The sequence below is a fragment of the Pelophylax lessonae genome, assembly GCF_965119305.1.
Source record: "Pelophylax lessonae genome assembly, chromosome: 1".
Classification (NCBI taxonomy): Eukaryota; Metazoa; Chordata; class Amphibia; order Anura; family Ranidae; genus Pelophylax; species Pelophylax lessonae.
Window position 1 is genome coordinate 175,045,029 of NC_138768.1, and position 16,271 is coordinate 175,061,299.

At 41.4% G+C, this 16,271-nt stretch overlaps 1 protein-coding gene across 3 annotated transcripts in view; it reads left to right on the forward strand.

Moving 5' to 3' along the window:
• Positions 1 to 16,271, forward strand: part of FER (FER tyrosine kinase) — a 452,282-nt gene that overhangs the window by 74,600 nt on the left and 361,411 nt on the right. For all 3 annotated transcript variants that reach the window (XM_082263755.1, XM_082263756.1, XM_082263757.1), the window contains 4 exons: positions 7,298 to 7,471; positions 11,939 to 12,038; positions 13,584 to 13,767; positions 14,535 to 14,672. In XM_082263755.1, coding sequence (XP_082119881.1) covers positions 7,298 to 7,471; positions 11,939 to 12,038; positions 13,584 to 13,767; positions 14,535 to 14,672 — 596 coding nt within the window. The remainder of the gene's footprint in view (positions 1 to 7,297; positions 7,472 to 11,938; positions 12,039 to 13,583; positions 13,768 to 14,534; positions 14,673 to 16,271) is intronic.

Here is a 16,271-nt window from a genome sequence, read left to right on the forward strand (position 1 = left end):
TTGCATAGCACATGCTGGCAGTTTTCTGAACAGTCTGGTAACGTTTTTCTGGGGTTCCCTGTAGTTTATTCCTCATCCACTCTATTGGCTATATTAGTCAGGGATGGAGGGTCTGGTGTATTAACGGTGGGATCGCGTTTTGGCGATTTTTAAAGGGACACTGCTCTAATTTTTAAATCTGTGTAACATGGAGTCCCAGGATAAATTTTCACCTGCAGACCCCCTAAGAGCGACCGTGGAACCTTCTGGGCCACAGTCTCAGCCTGAAATCTGAGATTTTTTGCAAAATCTGATGTCTAAGGTGGATTTTGTCATTTCAAGCGTTGCCAGCCGCAAACGCCCTCTGCCCTCGCTTCCATCGGCGGGATCCTCAGACTGAGGCAGATATGGCTGCGCAGACATAGCCCACCCTGAGGGGTCGGTGTCTTCTCATTCTGACGGTGAAGAGGACCTGTCCTCATTAGCCACCGTGCGGGAAGGCGCATTTGGTGGAGGCCCTTATAGTTTCAGTGTGGGGAACTTTAAAATTGGCTGATGACTCCACAGGGCCGGGTACGCAGGGGTCTTTTGGCTCCTGCAAATGTGTTCCCTTGTCCAGAATTGTTTCACAATATTGTGGAGTAACAATGGCGACACATTAAGCATATGCTAGTGGTGCCTAAGCGTTTCGCATGCCATTAACCATTTGCGGAGGCAGTGTCCACTAGGTGAACTGTACAGTTGAAGTTGGATCACCCGGTTTCTAGGGTAAATAAAGCGACTCTGGTACTGGTGGAAGAGTCAACAATTGTTGCTGACCCAGTGGATAGATGGGTGGAGTATTTGTCCCACCATCTCCACGTGATAACTGGTTCCATTTTAAAGACTACCTTTGTGAACATATAGTTCATATTCCTATCGCACACCTTCCTGGTTTGTAGGCTCCTGTGTACTGGGTGCTGAAGCGATCACCAATTGGCAACTGGATTAGTTACAAGTAAATACATATTCGCCAGCACACCAAGGATCTTGCAAAAGCAGTCCAAAAAACTTTATTTCAAGATACGATCACATCACAAAATAGTGCAACGTTTCGGAGCCGAACAGGACCCCTTCGTCAGGCATTTGCGAAGGGGTGCTGGAACTACTGGGCCAATTGGCTCATGCCTTGGTGTTCATGTGTGATACGTCCCTGGATTCAACTCCATTGGTGGCCAGGGCGTCGGCAGTGGGCATCATCTAAAAAAGCCTTCACAGTTCTGGAACAACATCCTATGGACAGATGAGACCAAGATCAACTTGTACCAGAGTGATGGTAAAAGAAGAGTATGGAGATGGAAAGGAACTGCTCATGATCCACCTCATCAGTGAAGCATGGTGGTGGTAGTGTCATGGCGTGGTCATGTATGGCTGCCAATGGAACTGGTTCTCTTGTATTTATTGAGGATGTGATTGCTGACAAAAGCAGCAGGATGAATTCTGAAGTGTTTCGGGCAATATTAATTGCTCATATTCCGCCAAATGCTTCAGAACTTATTGGACGGCGCTTCACAGTGCAGATGGACAATGACCCAAAGCATACTGTGAAAGCAACCAAAGAGTTTAAGGTGAGGAAGTGGAATGCTATGCAATGGCCAAGTCAATCACCTCACCTGAATCCGATTTGAGCATGCATTTCACTAGCTGAAGACAAAACTGAAGGGAAAATGCCCCAAGAACAAGCAGGAACTGAAGACAGTTGCAGGAGAGGCCTGGCAGAGCATCACCAGGGATGAAACCCAGCGTCTGGTGATGTCTGTGCGTTCCAGACATCAGACTATAATTGACTGCAAAGGATTTGCAACCATGTATTAAAAAGTGAAAGTTTGATTTATGATGGTTAATCTGTCCCATTACTTTTGGTCCCTTTAAAAAGTAGGAGGCACCTATACAAACTGTTGTAATTCATACACCGTTCACCTGATTTGGATGTAAATACCCTCAAATTTAAGTGGAAAGTCTGCAGTTAAAGCACATCTTGTTTGTTTAATTTCAAATCCATTGTGGTGGTGTATAGAGCCAAAAAGATTAGAATTGTCGATGTCCCAATATTTATGAATCCCGTTGAAATGGCCACTCGCCACAAAAATTTGCCTTCCACTCTCATGGAAAGGCAAAATCGTGTTTAGACACTGGATCCTGATCTCCTATATCCTCGATGTGCATTCCTTCTTACTCCTCCACACAGTAATGTGATGCGAGTATGTAAAAAAGGAATACACCTCCACTAGTGCAATAACGTTTGTAATTCCAAAACATTTATTAAGACAAACTCATTACACTCACATGTTCCATAATAGCATTAAGCATGTATGGCCGGATTAAGCTATTCCCTCTGACCGCACCCTCTCCACGCTGGTGCACCGATCGTCTGGAGATGCTTGCCGATCTCAAACAGCTGATTCCAGGTGCCGTACAGTCACCCACCCACCCGCCCAGGAAGAAGAGGCCGGCTGCCATCTGTCCTCTCAGATCTTCATTCAGAGAGATCTAGAGTGTGCCAGGCAGGAAGCAGCGATTGGGGCTGCTGTGTAACCTCTTCTAGCTCCGCCCACCTGTACTGGAGCTCCATTCAGAGACAGAAAATATAGGGGCGGGCTTCACAATGACTGATCACTGTGATGGCCAATCCGAGGCTATCAAAGCGATCAGCTGACCTAGAATGGATCGCTCTGGGTTTTGATCATTAGAACGGGGCCCAGGGTTCTTGGTAAGACCCCAGTCTCTGTGCTGGGAGGGCGCCATGCGGAGCACTCCCAGCACAAAGGGAGATACACAAATATGCGGCCCCATGGAAAAAAGCCTAGTCCAGTGGGGTTACATATTTGCGTACGATCAGCGTGAAGAGGTTAATTTATCTTTATAGAGTTTATAACTGAAAACGGTTGGTTCAGAATCCTTGTGCCCTAAGGCATTGCCACCAAATGTGGTGGATTGTGCCTTCTTGCATACATAATGCCTTTAAGTGGTTGTAAAGTCAGAAAGTTTTTTTTTTCATCTTGATGTATGCTGTGCATCAAGATAAATAGGATTCTGTGTGCAGTAGCCCCCTCAGCCCTCCTAATACTTACCTGAGTTCCATTGAGATTCATCGATGTTGCAGGAGTGTCTCGGCTGCCCGGCACTCCTCTCCTCATTGGCTGAGACAGAAGCGCAGCGCTATTGGCTCCCATTGGTGTCAATCAATGTCAGTCAGCCGATGAGGAGAGAAAAGCGCCATGACTGAATGGACAAAGGGAGCCGCGGCTCGGGTGCCCCCCATTCCAAGCTGCTTGCTGTGGGGGCATTCCCAGGAGGGAGGGGCCAGGAGAGCCGAAGAGGGACTCGAGAAGAGGAGGATCAGGGCTGCTCTGTGCAAAACCACTTCACAGAGCAGGTAAGTATGACAGGTTTTTTTTTTTTTTTTTTTAGGTAAAAAATGAGTCTTTACAATCACTTTAAATGCTTGGGTACCATGAAGCATCTTGTTAGTACTTTTATGTTCCCTTTAATGAGGGAACTAATAATTGAGCATATGATGGACTTGACTGCCAGTACTGTATTGCAATGTCCCTCCCCAGACCTGCCTCCAAATACTGTAACTTGTTTACTACAGATCATTGATCCCGAAACACAGCCTATATTTGTGTCCATTGATGTAATCGTACTATGTTTTGTATAGCCACAAGCTCTGCGTTTATTTGCGTTCATGTCTTAAATCCTGTGCACAAGTAAACCCATGGTTAACTCATTTATTTTTTACCTTTTAAAGTAGAAATATAGGCAACACTTTTTTTTCTCTATCGTCCATCGACAGACGCAGCCTCATCTCCATGAGCTGAGTGGGTTGATGCTCCTCCCATCAGGAGTTGTTTAAGCAGGAAAATTTGAATACACGCGCCCAGGGATCTGTCCTTTTAGGAATAAACCCCCACTACACAACCCAGCACATCAGTTTGTTTTCTGCCTAGAGAAGGAGTAGACTTAGGTTTTCCTGCTGGGACTCCGGTCTCAGTTTTTTTATTCTTTTCAGAATATTTTCTTTTTTTTCCTCTTTCCTCGCTTGCTAGCTAGTGTTCACGGAAGAATTTCCTGCTTATCTACATGCAAAGATGCTGGCTGGGACTTCGTACTTCGTACTTATGGTCCCCCCAGTCTGGCCTATGAGCGTGCGCAGGTTAGAGTTCCGACCTAGGCCTAGTCACTATGGTGGCCTCTTGTCCGGAGGGTGACGAGCTTGTGAGTGGATGCCTCGCCGGGTCGCAACGACCTAGAATGCCCTGAGTCGCAGCGTACCCCTTGGCTGGCAGAACCCCTACTTCGAGTGTGAGGCAGTCTGCCCAGAGCGGAGACCACCCGCTCAATGGTATTGGTGAGTAACTGTGCCCTCCTTGCCCCTGCTGGGCTTAGGGGGATTTGTGCCTCCCAAGAGATCCCTCTGGTCTGCCCAGTGTCCAGTCTGTGTGTCCTTGCCTCTCCCTGTCCCTGTGGAGGCTGTGTGTCTTGAGTGCTCTGGCGCTCGGGGAGGGGGTGACATGGTACCTTGGGCTTGCTGGTCCCTGTTGTGGCTCCTGAGGCCTTCATGTGTCGGTCCCTAGCCGCATGGTGTTCCGTGGGTGCAGCCATCTTGGGTGTAGGCAATTACATTTTTTCCCCATAGACTGGTATGGGGCAGCCATTTTCCCTGCAGCTTCCCATGTTTTGTATGGGCATCTATCTTTGTGTAGCCCTGGTGCTATACTTGGCAGTGTATCCCTATCAGGCGACATTACTTCTTGTGTGGTCATTTCCTGCTGCTGAGCCGAGGTCACTTTCTGCTTTTCTCTCCATTCTGTGGAAAATTCAGGAACCTGTTTGTTTCATAGAAGAATGTTTGTACTTCTGAGTCTTTTATCTGGGTGAGCTCCTGTTGTTTGGTTGAGCTCCATGTTGCCCGGTTGGCTAAGTTTAGCCTTTTGGAGTTGACCTTACTGTCTGGTTGAGTTTTCCCACCCCTCATGCCTATACTGCTTTGGGACGTCCCACTCAGCTCATGGAGGTGAGGCTGCGTCTGTCGATGGACGATAGAGAAAATATGATTTTTGTAAGATCTTACTGTAAAATCTTTTTCTCTGATGTCCATTGATAGATGCAGCACCCGCCCCTCTGTTTGGGGTTGGTTCTGTTGTCTTCACTGCTTTTAAACTAAACTGATGTGCTGGGTTGTGCAGTGGGGGTTTTTGCCTGGAGGGACAGCCCCCTTGGCATGTGTGTTCAAATTTTCCTGCCTAGAATACTCCTGATGGGAGGAGCATCAACCCACTCAGCTCATGGAGATGAGACTGCGTCTGTTGATGGACATCAGAGAAAAAGATTTTACGCTAAGATCTTACAAAAATCTTATTTTTTTTTTCATTTTGAATAGAGTAAGGGAGGATTATAACCCCTGTTAGTTTGATTTTTGCCATATGTGCCCTGTTGGGGAGATTTTCCTTCCCTTCCTGTTCCCTAGCCAAATATGGGAATCCTTTGAGGACCCCCAGGTCACCAGGGTCACCACAACTAGTGTCTCCATTGGAAGATTTCCACTCTATTACTTTTCTTAGGTCAACCCAAAATTTGGCATTTTCTTTTACTTTAAATGCTTGAGGAAAACAGAACAAATAGAGAGGATGAAAAGCCCTATATATAGACTGCAATAAAAACTGACAGGTGTTCCAATCCCTCACCACTGTACCTAAACTAAAGAAAAAGTTTTGCCTTTAGTAATACTTTAAAGCTGATGTCCAGGTTTACTTTAACTTTTAAATACTTTGTTTGGGCCAAGCTGGCCCAAACAATCTATTTCCTTTTACTAACGTGGGCCCACTGGGCACGTTGTATAAACTGTATATAGTCTCAATGCAAAGCTAGAGATTGTGAGGTTATCAGCACGTCTGTCTGCCAATCAGAGAAAGCTTTGAATTCATTGATAAAATACACAGCCACCTATGAATGGCTGAGTGCCGCTTAGCCCAACCCAATTTTTCTTCTGGGTGTGTCAGGAAGAGATTGCCTCGCACCCGGTACACAGTGCTGTATACTGTATGTAGCTGGGGCTACATACAGTTTATACAGCATGGCCAACAGGCGCATTTGAAGTGAAAATATACCTGAACATCAGCTTTAACTTAGCAGCTATTATGTGTTTTGTTTGTTTTTTTGTATATTCCCGACTATTTAAAGTGAAATTAAAGTAAAATAAAAAAAAAAACTGGGAGAAGACAGGCTCTTTATACAATGTCTCTTCTGCAATAACATAAATCTGCATGCTCAGAACACAGTGTGCACTGAGCTGTGCATGTGCAGCTCAGATTACATTCCACCCCAGTGCCTTTGTTATCCTGCGATGGCCAAAGACTGGCATCCAGATGAAGCCATGGAGAAGATGACTGTTAAAGCAGCGGTGTGTAACGCTGAGCTTAGTTCCTCTTTAAAAACATAAAAGAGTTTATCTAAAGGATTCATTCTCACCAAACCTTTTATTCTGTTTTTGCATAATGCTGGACAACTAGGGGTTACTTTTATCTTTATATATTAAATTTTTAGTGTTAAATCAGGGGGAAAAAAGTACACTCCTACGTGTATGTGTGTGTGTGTGTGTATGTATGTGTGTGTGTGTGTGTATATATATATATATATTAGATTCATTTTTTTTTTAAAGTGGGTAATGGGGGAAAGCCTTAAACTCACGACATACGTTACAGACTGATTGTACAATCTAGGTCTTTCAGAGGCTCTGAAGTGCAAGGACCTGCCTGATCGGCAGGTTATACGGCTACTGTGGGTCACATACACCCATTGTTCTAGCCACAAAAATTTGCTGGTTTACTTGGAATTTTCTGGGATATGGTAAATACCTGTAAACGTCCATGTGAAGGAGACCTATGGCTTCCATTCAGCAAACACCTGCATTTTCTTAATGAATGCAATGTATTTTTTGATTGGACGAGATGAAGAGGGGCGGTGATGACATGATTTCTACCACGTACAAACGGAGACCACCTTGCATTTTTTTAGGAAAATGCAAAGAGTTATTTGAATGGCACCTGTGTTCAGTAAGCAGCAGGTTTGCTGCTTGGCACAGGATGTGGACGCTAGTGGAGATCACTAGTGGTATCTACTATAGTCATTTCCAGCTATGAAGCAAACACTCTGCGATCGGTCCAATGTAACGATATAAATGATAAATTTTGTCATACCTTAATTTCAGCTTTAAAGGACAATGCTGAAAATCGATGCTCACTTTCTAAAAAAATGTTCTTTATTTTTTTCATATTAGTCTTGGCTGCACATGGTTAATCAGACTGAACAGCTAAGTAAGGTTATGAAGAATCATGCAGAGGAACTCAATGCAGGACCGCTCCACCGCCTTACAGTCATGATCAAAGACAAGCAACAAGTAAAGAAGACTTATAATAGCATTCACCAGCAGATCGAGGCAGAGATGTTCAAGGTATAGTTTTAAATGTATGCTTTTATGTTTAGCTATACTATTAATGTAAATATTTTGTTGGGCTGCTTGTGTTTTTTTTTTTTACATTTTTACTAAGAAGCTTGCATAGTTTCTATATGATTTCTATATAGTGCTACTTTGCATGGTCCTGTTTTCCCTTCTGTTTAATGCAGTGATCAGCAAGTTGTAATATCACATAGTTCAGCTCTTACTTGGATCACTTATAAAGTTGGCAAATGTGCTTTATGTAGAGTGCAGTGTACCTTACTCGCTGCTGAAGTTCTGTTGTGCTCATTATGATAAGGAAATATGAAATGGCAATACAGACAGTGTATGTTTACCAGACCCCTACAGCAGTCTGCTGGTTTTCGAGTCCACATTTTCGAGTCCCAAGTTTCATATGTAGAAAGGGTGAGATGAATTTGGTTTGTAAATATTATTGCTAAAGATGCAATAAGATTTTATAGAAATTGAAAAACATCCAGTAAGTGGTCACTTAAGTTAAATTTTAAAAGGAATGCTTAGTCTTTTTTCAGCTTAGTTTTTTCTTTTGATATACATATGCAAAAGATAATGTTGATGCGGATAATATCTGTATTTGGTAATGTTTTAAACAACTTGAACAATTGTATAAGAAAGTTGGGGCTTTTAATTGGTGCAAAGACCAGCAAAAAATATATATAAAAATTAAAGATTTTATTGGTACAGAATTAAAAACATCAATAAGGACTTTTTACATATGGTAGGCAGTTGATTAAATACACTCGACATGTTTCGCTATTAAGTATTCGCTTCTTCAGGAGGTGGTTGGATACTGCATTTGTAAAAAAAATTGCAGGTCACCAGGAGAGAATGGTTAAGCAAAAATTAATGCTTAATTAAGCAGATTAAGGTGAAAGGTGTTTTAAGGGGAGCAAAACGTGGGCTTTTTTCAGCTCCTGCCTGTGGATGGACATCGGCAATCATAGGGAAAAGTAGCGGGCCACAAACAATCCTTCACTAAAGCCCCGTACACACGTACCGATGGTCGGCATACAAATGTTCCTCTTTTCTCCCCGGGATGTCGGTGTCTGTTGAAAAGTGCAAAGACAGCACAAGGACAGCACAAGAATTTTGTCTGCAGACTTCAGCTGACTGCAGAAGTGATGTCATGTAATGGTTAACTTTCCCTGTGTTTTTAATTTTCTGAGCATGCCCAGTCTTGCAAATCTGCGGTCTGTCGGCCGAATTCTGTACTGACAGGCGAACAATCGTCCGTTCTGGTGTCGGCATACAAAAATTTTCATGTTTGCAAGAAAGACTTTTGTCCGAGGATTGTGCGCAGACATCTGTCGGAGGCACCATACTAACACGCGTACAATCGGCAGATCCTTCGTCCACCGACGTTTGTATGCCGACGATCGGTACGTGTGTACGGGCCTTTAGTGTCTCTCCCGTCACTGATCCTTCTCCATTGATGTTACCATGCTGGATCAGTAACGGGAGAGACACTTATTGACTCACTAGAAATTCCTGTGGCCAGTCCCTACACCAGGAGGAAGATTGGTTTATACCTGTATCATTCCTATATAGCTGATTTTGGGCTTCATTCTGTGGTCCCTTCTACCTTGCAATTAAAGTGAAGGATTGTTTGTGGCCCGCTACTTTCCCCTATGATTGTGAATGTCCCTCCACAGGCAAGAGGTGAAAAAAGTGTTGTTCTCCTTAAAACACCTTTCACCTTGATTTGCTTATACAAGCATTTAATTTTTGCTATATGATTCCCTCCAGGTGACCTGTGATATTTTACCTATGCAGTATCCAACTATCTACTTAATAGTGAAACATGTTGAGTGTATTGAATCAACTGCTTAACCATATGTAAAAAGACTTTTTATTGACGTTTTTATAATTCTGTAACAATAAAATTTATCATTTTTATATATATATTTCTTGATTGTCTTTGCACCAATTAAATGCTCCAATTTTTTCTTATCCAGTTCACATTTACTCAAGGGGCATGGTGCCTAATGACCTCCAGACACCCAGTCTCTCTTTTTGTTTTAAAAAAAATTGTTTACATATATTGTAGAGTTTTTAATTATTTATTTAAATCAGGGCATCCATACTTGTATATACCTATGTAGGCTTTGCTAGTGGCTTTGCAGCGCTTCATAAAGTTAGTGCATTGCTGCTTCTTCTCACCATGCCCTTCTGTGACTTGGCTGAATTCTGGAAAACTATGCACTCCCTATGTGGCTAATCCACAGATCTCTACATGTAATATGTGAAAGGCACATAGATTTTTTTTTTTTTTAACATAAAGGCAAAAATATCAATACAGTGTACCCTTCCTTTAGAGTGCAGAGTTGACAATGTTTTTATCTGGGATTATGCCATCTGTTAAAATTCAAGTTTTTATATTTTATTTGTATGAGGAACTTTTTCTGGTTTGTTGAAGATTAAGTTCCACAAAGTACCTGAATAATCTCCCAATGTCTTTTAGCAGTCTAGGACCGGAGTAGGGGTAATCTGTGGATTTCTTCCTGCCTACTCTCTCTCAGTAGCAGACCTCCCGAGAAATCTAGAATTTGACTGAGGTTAAGTTTCTATATATCGCATACTGTGAAGTCTGTTGAGATGACACCTGCTGCAGTGTGAGGAGCCAGAAATGATTCCTCCCTGGAATACCAAATAGTTGTTGGCAGTTAGTGTTTTCTTTTTTTTTTTTTTAAGCTTTTTGATGTCGGACAAGGTTGGTTCATTTGTGGATGAGCAAGAAAGTTGTTACCAGTGCCACTATTTCCAAGGACCTGGTATGGTAGTATCAGTGCTGTATTTTGGCCTAGGCCAACAAGGCCCAGGCCTAGGGCAGCACTTTGCAGGGGGGGCAGCAAAAAAGCCACCCCCCCTCCACCTGAGACTCTGTTGGCCACTAGTTGCTAGAACCGCCTCTCACATCCCCCTCTCTCTCACCTCCTCTCTCTTTCTCTATCATCCCCCCTCTCTCACTCTCCTCTCACTCTCTCTCTCCCATCCCCCCTCTCTCTCTCTCTCTCTTTGATTCCCCCCTCTCTTTCATCCCCCCCCTCACCCACCCTTTCTCCCTCCCTCCCTCCCTCCCTCACCCACCCTCTCTCTCTCTCTCTCTCTCTCTCTCTCTCATACCCTCTCTCTTGTCCCCTCTCACCCCCCCCATGAGATCTCAGGGGTTCACGCTGGGACTTGTAGTCCTTCAGTTTTGGATGGAGTCACATCTGTTAAAGGAGTGGGGAAAATTTACATGGGGGAGGGGGGGGGACACCTAATTTTAGTCTTGACTAGGGCAGCACAAAACCAAAATACACCACTGGGTAGTATAACAGGGTAGTGTGCATCCGGGATAGGTCGAGGAGTCCAGACCCACAGTTAAACCACAAGCATTGTCCAGCGCAAACAAAACCCTTTAAACTATTATTATTCCGTTTTTAATATTGATGCTGTTAGCAGTATAGATCAACATTAGTAAAGTCCAAAAATGAATGAAGTTGGATAATCGAATCGGGAACCCACCCATAGACAGTTCGATGAAGACTGACAGGGGAACTGTTGCTTAGTCTGCCACTACCACTGTAAGCCTCTCAAATTGAGCTGTCCTTGATAAACCAGTAGGAATCCAATCCATATGTGAAATTATTTTATTAAAATTGTGGACTTAGATATACAAATTACCTATCTAGTGACCTGGTGGAGAAGTCCCGTCTAGTTGTTTACACCTACACCTCTTGGCCAAGGGGTTTTAAGGGGAACTAGGCTGTCCGCAGTGAGATGGACAGGATCTGCCGAAGAGGAATCGCAAAGCTGCTCTCAGCATTCAGGTATGCTGCTTGGGAAGGCAAACGCTCCTGGTGGAGCAAGAGAGGAGAGCTATTGGAGGTCCAATCCAGTACCCAACTCAAGTCGGGAACCACGGATGTCATCCCCGAAATATCTGCCAAAGGGCAGGCATGCAGCTATCAAGAGGAAGCCAATATGGTCACACATCACTGGTTGGGAGGCTGCTTTCCTTGCGGATGAGCCAGAATGGAGCCACTGACTGGGAAGATCTGCGCTCTCCGGGTGAACCACAGAGGCTCCTCGAGAGTAGTGCTGATCTGAAACAGTATTCCAGCCAAGGCATGCTGTAACCCACTCCAGGAACACAGGGGGCATCAAAGGATCTCCGTGGCAATGATGCATTTCGGGACAACTCCCCCTTTCTCAAGTTTTCTATGATCTATTATTCAACTTTTCATTTTTGGACTTTACTGATATTGATCCATACAGCTAACTTGCAGCATCAATATTAAAGGGAATATTACTAATGTAAAGGGTTTTGTTGCGCTGGACCACTTTTGTTGTTCGTTTGTGGATGGAGAACCATATAAATAGACTCTTGATGGTATCATCTGTTTGAAAAAAAGTTAGTATGTCAGAGATGTTGAAAATAATCATTTTGTTTTTGAATAGGTAACAAAAACCGAAATAGAAAAGTTGAAGCTGAATTACAGGCAGCTAACAAAGGAAGTAAATTCAGCTAAAGAGAAGTTTAAAGAAGCAGTTACCAAAGGTGAGCTAAAAAAAGTTATCTTTTTTTTTTCTTTCTCTGATCTAGATGGAAAGCTGTGTTGTTGCATATAGTTTGTCTCACATACAGTCCAAGAAATATCTCCCTGTTACTCTGTGATTTGGCTATGTCCATGTTATTTACAGCCAGTCAGGATCATGTATTGAGTAGCCATCCTGCAAGATTAACAAAAATGTCAACAGTAGGTAGCCAGTGTCGCCAGAAAGCACTGTAATGTAAAGTTTGTTTGGCCAGCTTGGCTCAAACAAACTGTTGTATAACACAAGTGCTTTTAAAGCCTGTTTTCTCAGGGAAGGTTTTCAAAATAGCTCTTGGTCATAAACTAGCTAAGCAGCTAAACTATGATAAAGAGGGAACACTTGACATAATTAATAGTGTTCTGCTAGTTCTGACAGCAGTAATGGAACAACACATCATCCATTTTATTAGGTCCTTGAATTTTTGTGCTTGAAAATAATTCTTTGAAGCAACGGGTTTCCAGTTGGTTGGTTGGCTATTTAAGTCTCTTTTGTTTGAAAACAGGCTAATGAAGCAGTGAAAAACCTAAAACAAACCTGATTCCAATTTATAATAAATAATGCCTGCTGTGACTAGCAGCATGTCGTGTTGTGCATCATGAAATTCAAATAAGTGACAGTGACCACCTATTTGTCCCTGTAGGCTGCACAATCTGCTTCTTAGTAGATGACTTCCATTTCTACAGAAAGTTTTTATCTTTCAGATTACTGATTTTATTTTTAATAGAATTGTTTGTTGCTACCCTGCTACATTGGAAAAAACAAAACTTTATATTCCATACACTTGCTAGTTCTAGTTATTGTTGTTTATAGAATTCACATTTCAAAATATAATGTAAAAATCTGCCTCTTTTTGCCCTACCTTAATAAAAGATATAAGCCTAAATTAAATGTAAGGCTTGCTACAATATAAGCAGATCTCTCCCAAAGAAGGGACAGTCATTTGCTGCAATGTTATTTGTGACTGGGCAGATGAATGGAAGCTGCGCATTTTAATTGTGAAGAGATGTTAACTATATCATTGTGTTTTTATTATATTTATCTGTTTATTTTGTTTGCCTGCTGCATCATACTCTCTTTGGGCTAGGCATGCCACTGGGAATTTGTAATCCTGGATGTTTTTATGTACAGCAGGACATAGTATACTTTGCAAATGCTTTTTTTTATATTATATAGTGCCAGTATATTATACTGCACTTCCCAATGTGTTGTACTTTGCACATCAGTCTTACCCCAACGAGACCTCTTAATCTGACATGCCAACTTCACACAATGAGGTCAGTGAGGGAGGGATACTATCTTTAGCAAACCCCACCCAAACTTGTTGGGTCCAAGTTCATAATTTGCCTGGAGGGATTCAAACTAGGAGCCAGAGCTGCAAGGTCAGAGTTCTAGAATTTGCTGCCAAAATGCTGCATATGATCGATCATATGTTTTTTTTTTTTTTTTGTCTTTATGATGATTATTTGTATTTTACTGTTGTAATGCTTTTTTCTTATGTTTCACACAGGAAAAGAGACCGAAAAAGCCAGAGAACGCTATGACAAAGCTACAATGAAACTTCACATGCTCCATAATCAGTATGTTCTTGCTGTGAAAGGAGCCCAGCTGCACCAGAACCAGTATTATGATTGCACTCTGCCTCTTCTCTTAGACTCTCTGCAGACCATGCAAGAGGAAATGATCAAAGCCCTGTAAGAAATTGTTTTCCTTTATATAAAGCGGGGGAATGGGGAATAAAAAAAAAACACACACTTCAAAAAATTTGAATATCATAAAAAAGTTAATTGCTCTTTCGTTCATTGACCGACCACAGCTCCTGATTCTTCTTAACCATTGGGTTATAATTCCCCACTACAGGAGTAGAACACTAGTCAGGAAATAGCTTGACTACACCTATGGGCAGTCCCAGGGGGTGTACACCCACTCTAAGCGATAGGCATTCGGTTTTTTTTTTTTTTTCCCTAGTCAGGAGTAAGGACCTAGTTCCTTGCTGGGATCTCTGGTCCTGGCAATTTTTTCATTTTAAATGGAATTCCCCCCCTCTTTTTTTTTTTTTTTTTTTATAAAGATCCTTAGGGTCTCCCCAGTCAAGCCAGTGAGCGCATGCAGACCAGAGCTCCACACTAGGTTGGCCATGACAAAGCCCCACTGGACAGGGGCTGGCCTGCGAGTTAAACGTCTCAGGAGGACGCATACCCACTGGCTTCAGCCTGAATCGCCATGTTTCCTCCTGGCCGACAGCACCCACATTACGATGGAGCGGTGTCCTTTCCAGAGCGGTGTCCACCCTTTCCCGTTCACCCTGTCATCAGACAGAGGTGGGGCACACTTAATTAGCACTAACTTGTTTTTACTCTTCAAATGGACACAAGTAATTTTTTGCCATACTTTAGCTTTTTTTTTTGTTTTTTTTTAATTATTTTTTTTTAAACTGCTGTATATTTTGTTCTACTCCTAGGAAAGGAATCTTTGATGAATATTGCCAAATTACCAGCCTTGTGTCTGACGAAATTGTGTCGGTGCACAAAGAAATCGAAGTGTGTGTTCAAGAAATAAATCCAAGCACGGAGTATGAGGACTTCATTCAGAAAAACAGGTTTGCTCTTCGTTTTAGTAAATGGTGTACTCTGGCTTGATGCAACCTATTTGCTTTATATAAAGTTGGGGGGAGTACCGCGCTTTAAAAGTGCTTAAATAACATAGATAAAAATATATAAATATGTAAATAAGTGAAAAAGTGCCAAAGTGCTTCTTAAATAATATTAAAATTGTGTCTTAATGTATACAATAATACAATCCAATATAATTCATACAATAAATGTAATAGGTGATGAAATATTCACTAAATAAAAATAAATCTTATTGAAACCAACTATATTAATCCATTATACAGTGAAAAATTTATATAAAATTAAAATCGGTGACTTATTTAAATATAGAAGGTGCTCTAAATAGGTGATATCCAATAAAGTGCTGAAGTGTCCTTTTAAAATTATTTTTATGAATATATAATGTGATGAACACAATCTTCTTAATCCAAATTTCACATGCAGGTGCTTCGTGCGGTGCCCACTAGGTGTCCTAAGCGCTCACCTCACTGCTCCTTTAAAAGAGCCTTAGGTTGTATTCCCCAGTATGCTGTTCCTTCCTCCTTATTGGCATATATGTACCATTATAAATCCTTGGTTATATCTCCCTTGTAAATGCAGCTATCTTCCAGGGGATATATGCGATTCTTTGTATCTCCAAAAAAATCAAATTGGGCCCAACATAGTGAAGTACGTCCCATAAATTTTATTTAGAAAAGTAAGAGTAACACTCACATTGCTTTGCGTCTTGTTTCTAGCATAACATACGATCCTTTGCCGATACGTCACTTCCGGTTTAGCTATCCTACGCGTTACGCTGCGTCATCACGCAGCTTCTTCCAGGGATACCTGCCTACCGTTGTGACGTCCTTTTTAAAGCACTAGAGCCGGAAACGGATGTTCCGTCATTTGCCGTATTTACAGCTAATATTCTTAGACCGGATGTAAACAAACGGCCATTTTGTTGGAGTCATATACGTTTCTCGTGCCTCTTATTTCTTAATAATTCAATATAAAATGCAATTTAAATATCCATCCCCAATTACTTACTTCATATTGATTAAAACCATATATTTATTAAAACCATATATTTATTTATGATGTTAAAACCTAACTAAAAACCTTTTGATACCCGTAAGTGACGTAGCAGCAATGAATATAGTATTAATTATATACATACAACAGTATATTTAATAAAACCACAATATAGATATAAATAATTATAAATAATTATACCTTCACCTTACTATATTTCTATATATATACCCTTATGTTTTATTGATTATTTTCTAACGGCCCTCAATATTTTTATTTATATTCTTCTATCTATATTCCTCTGGAACCTTTTTCAATCTATTTTTCTAATTAATCTAACCCATTTATAGTATTACTTATTAATTCATTAAATATTTTAAATATTAATATAATTTAATAATTAATCTATAATGTATTCCTTAAATAATCTACTTTTTCTGGACTTCGGGGTGTGTTTATTTATTCCAATATTGCAGTTCCTGTATAAAAACATTTAAAATGTCCTAAAATCTATAATATTTTTAAAAATCACTAATAAAACAATTCAGGTCAAATTCAATATTCAACCCATT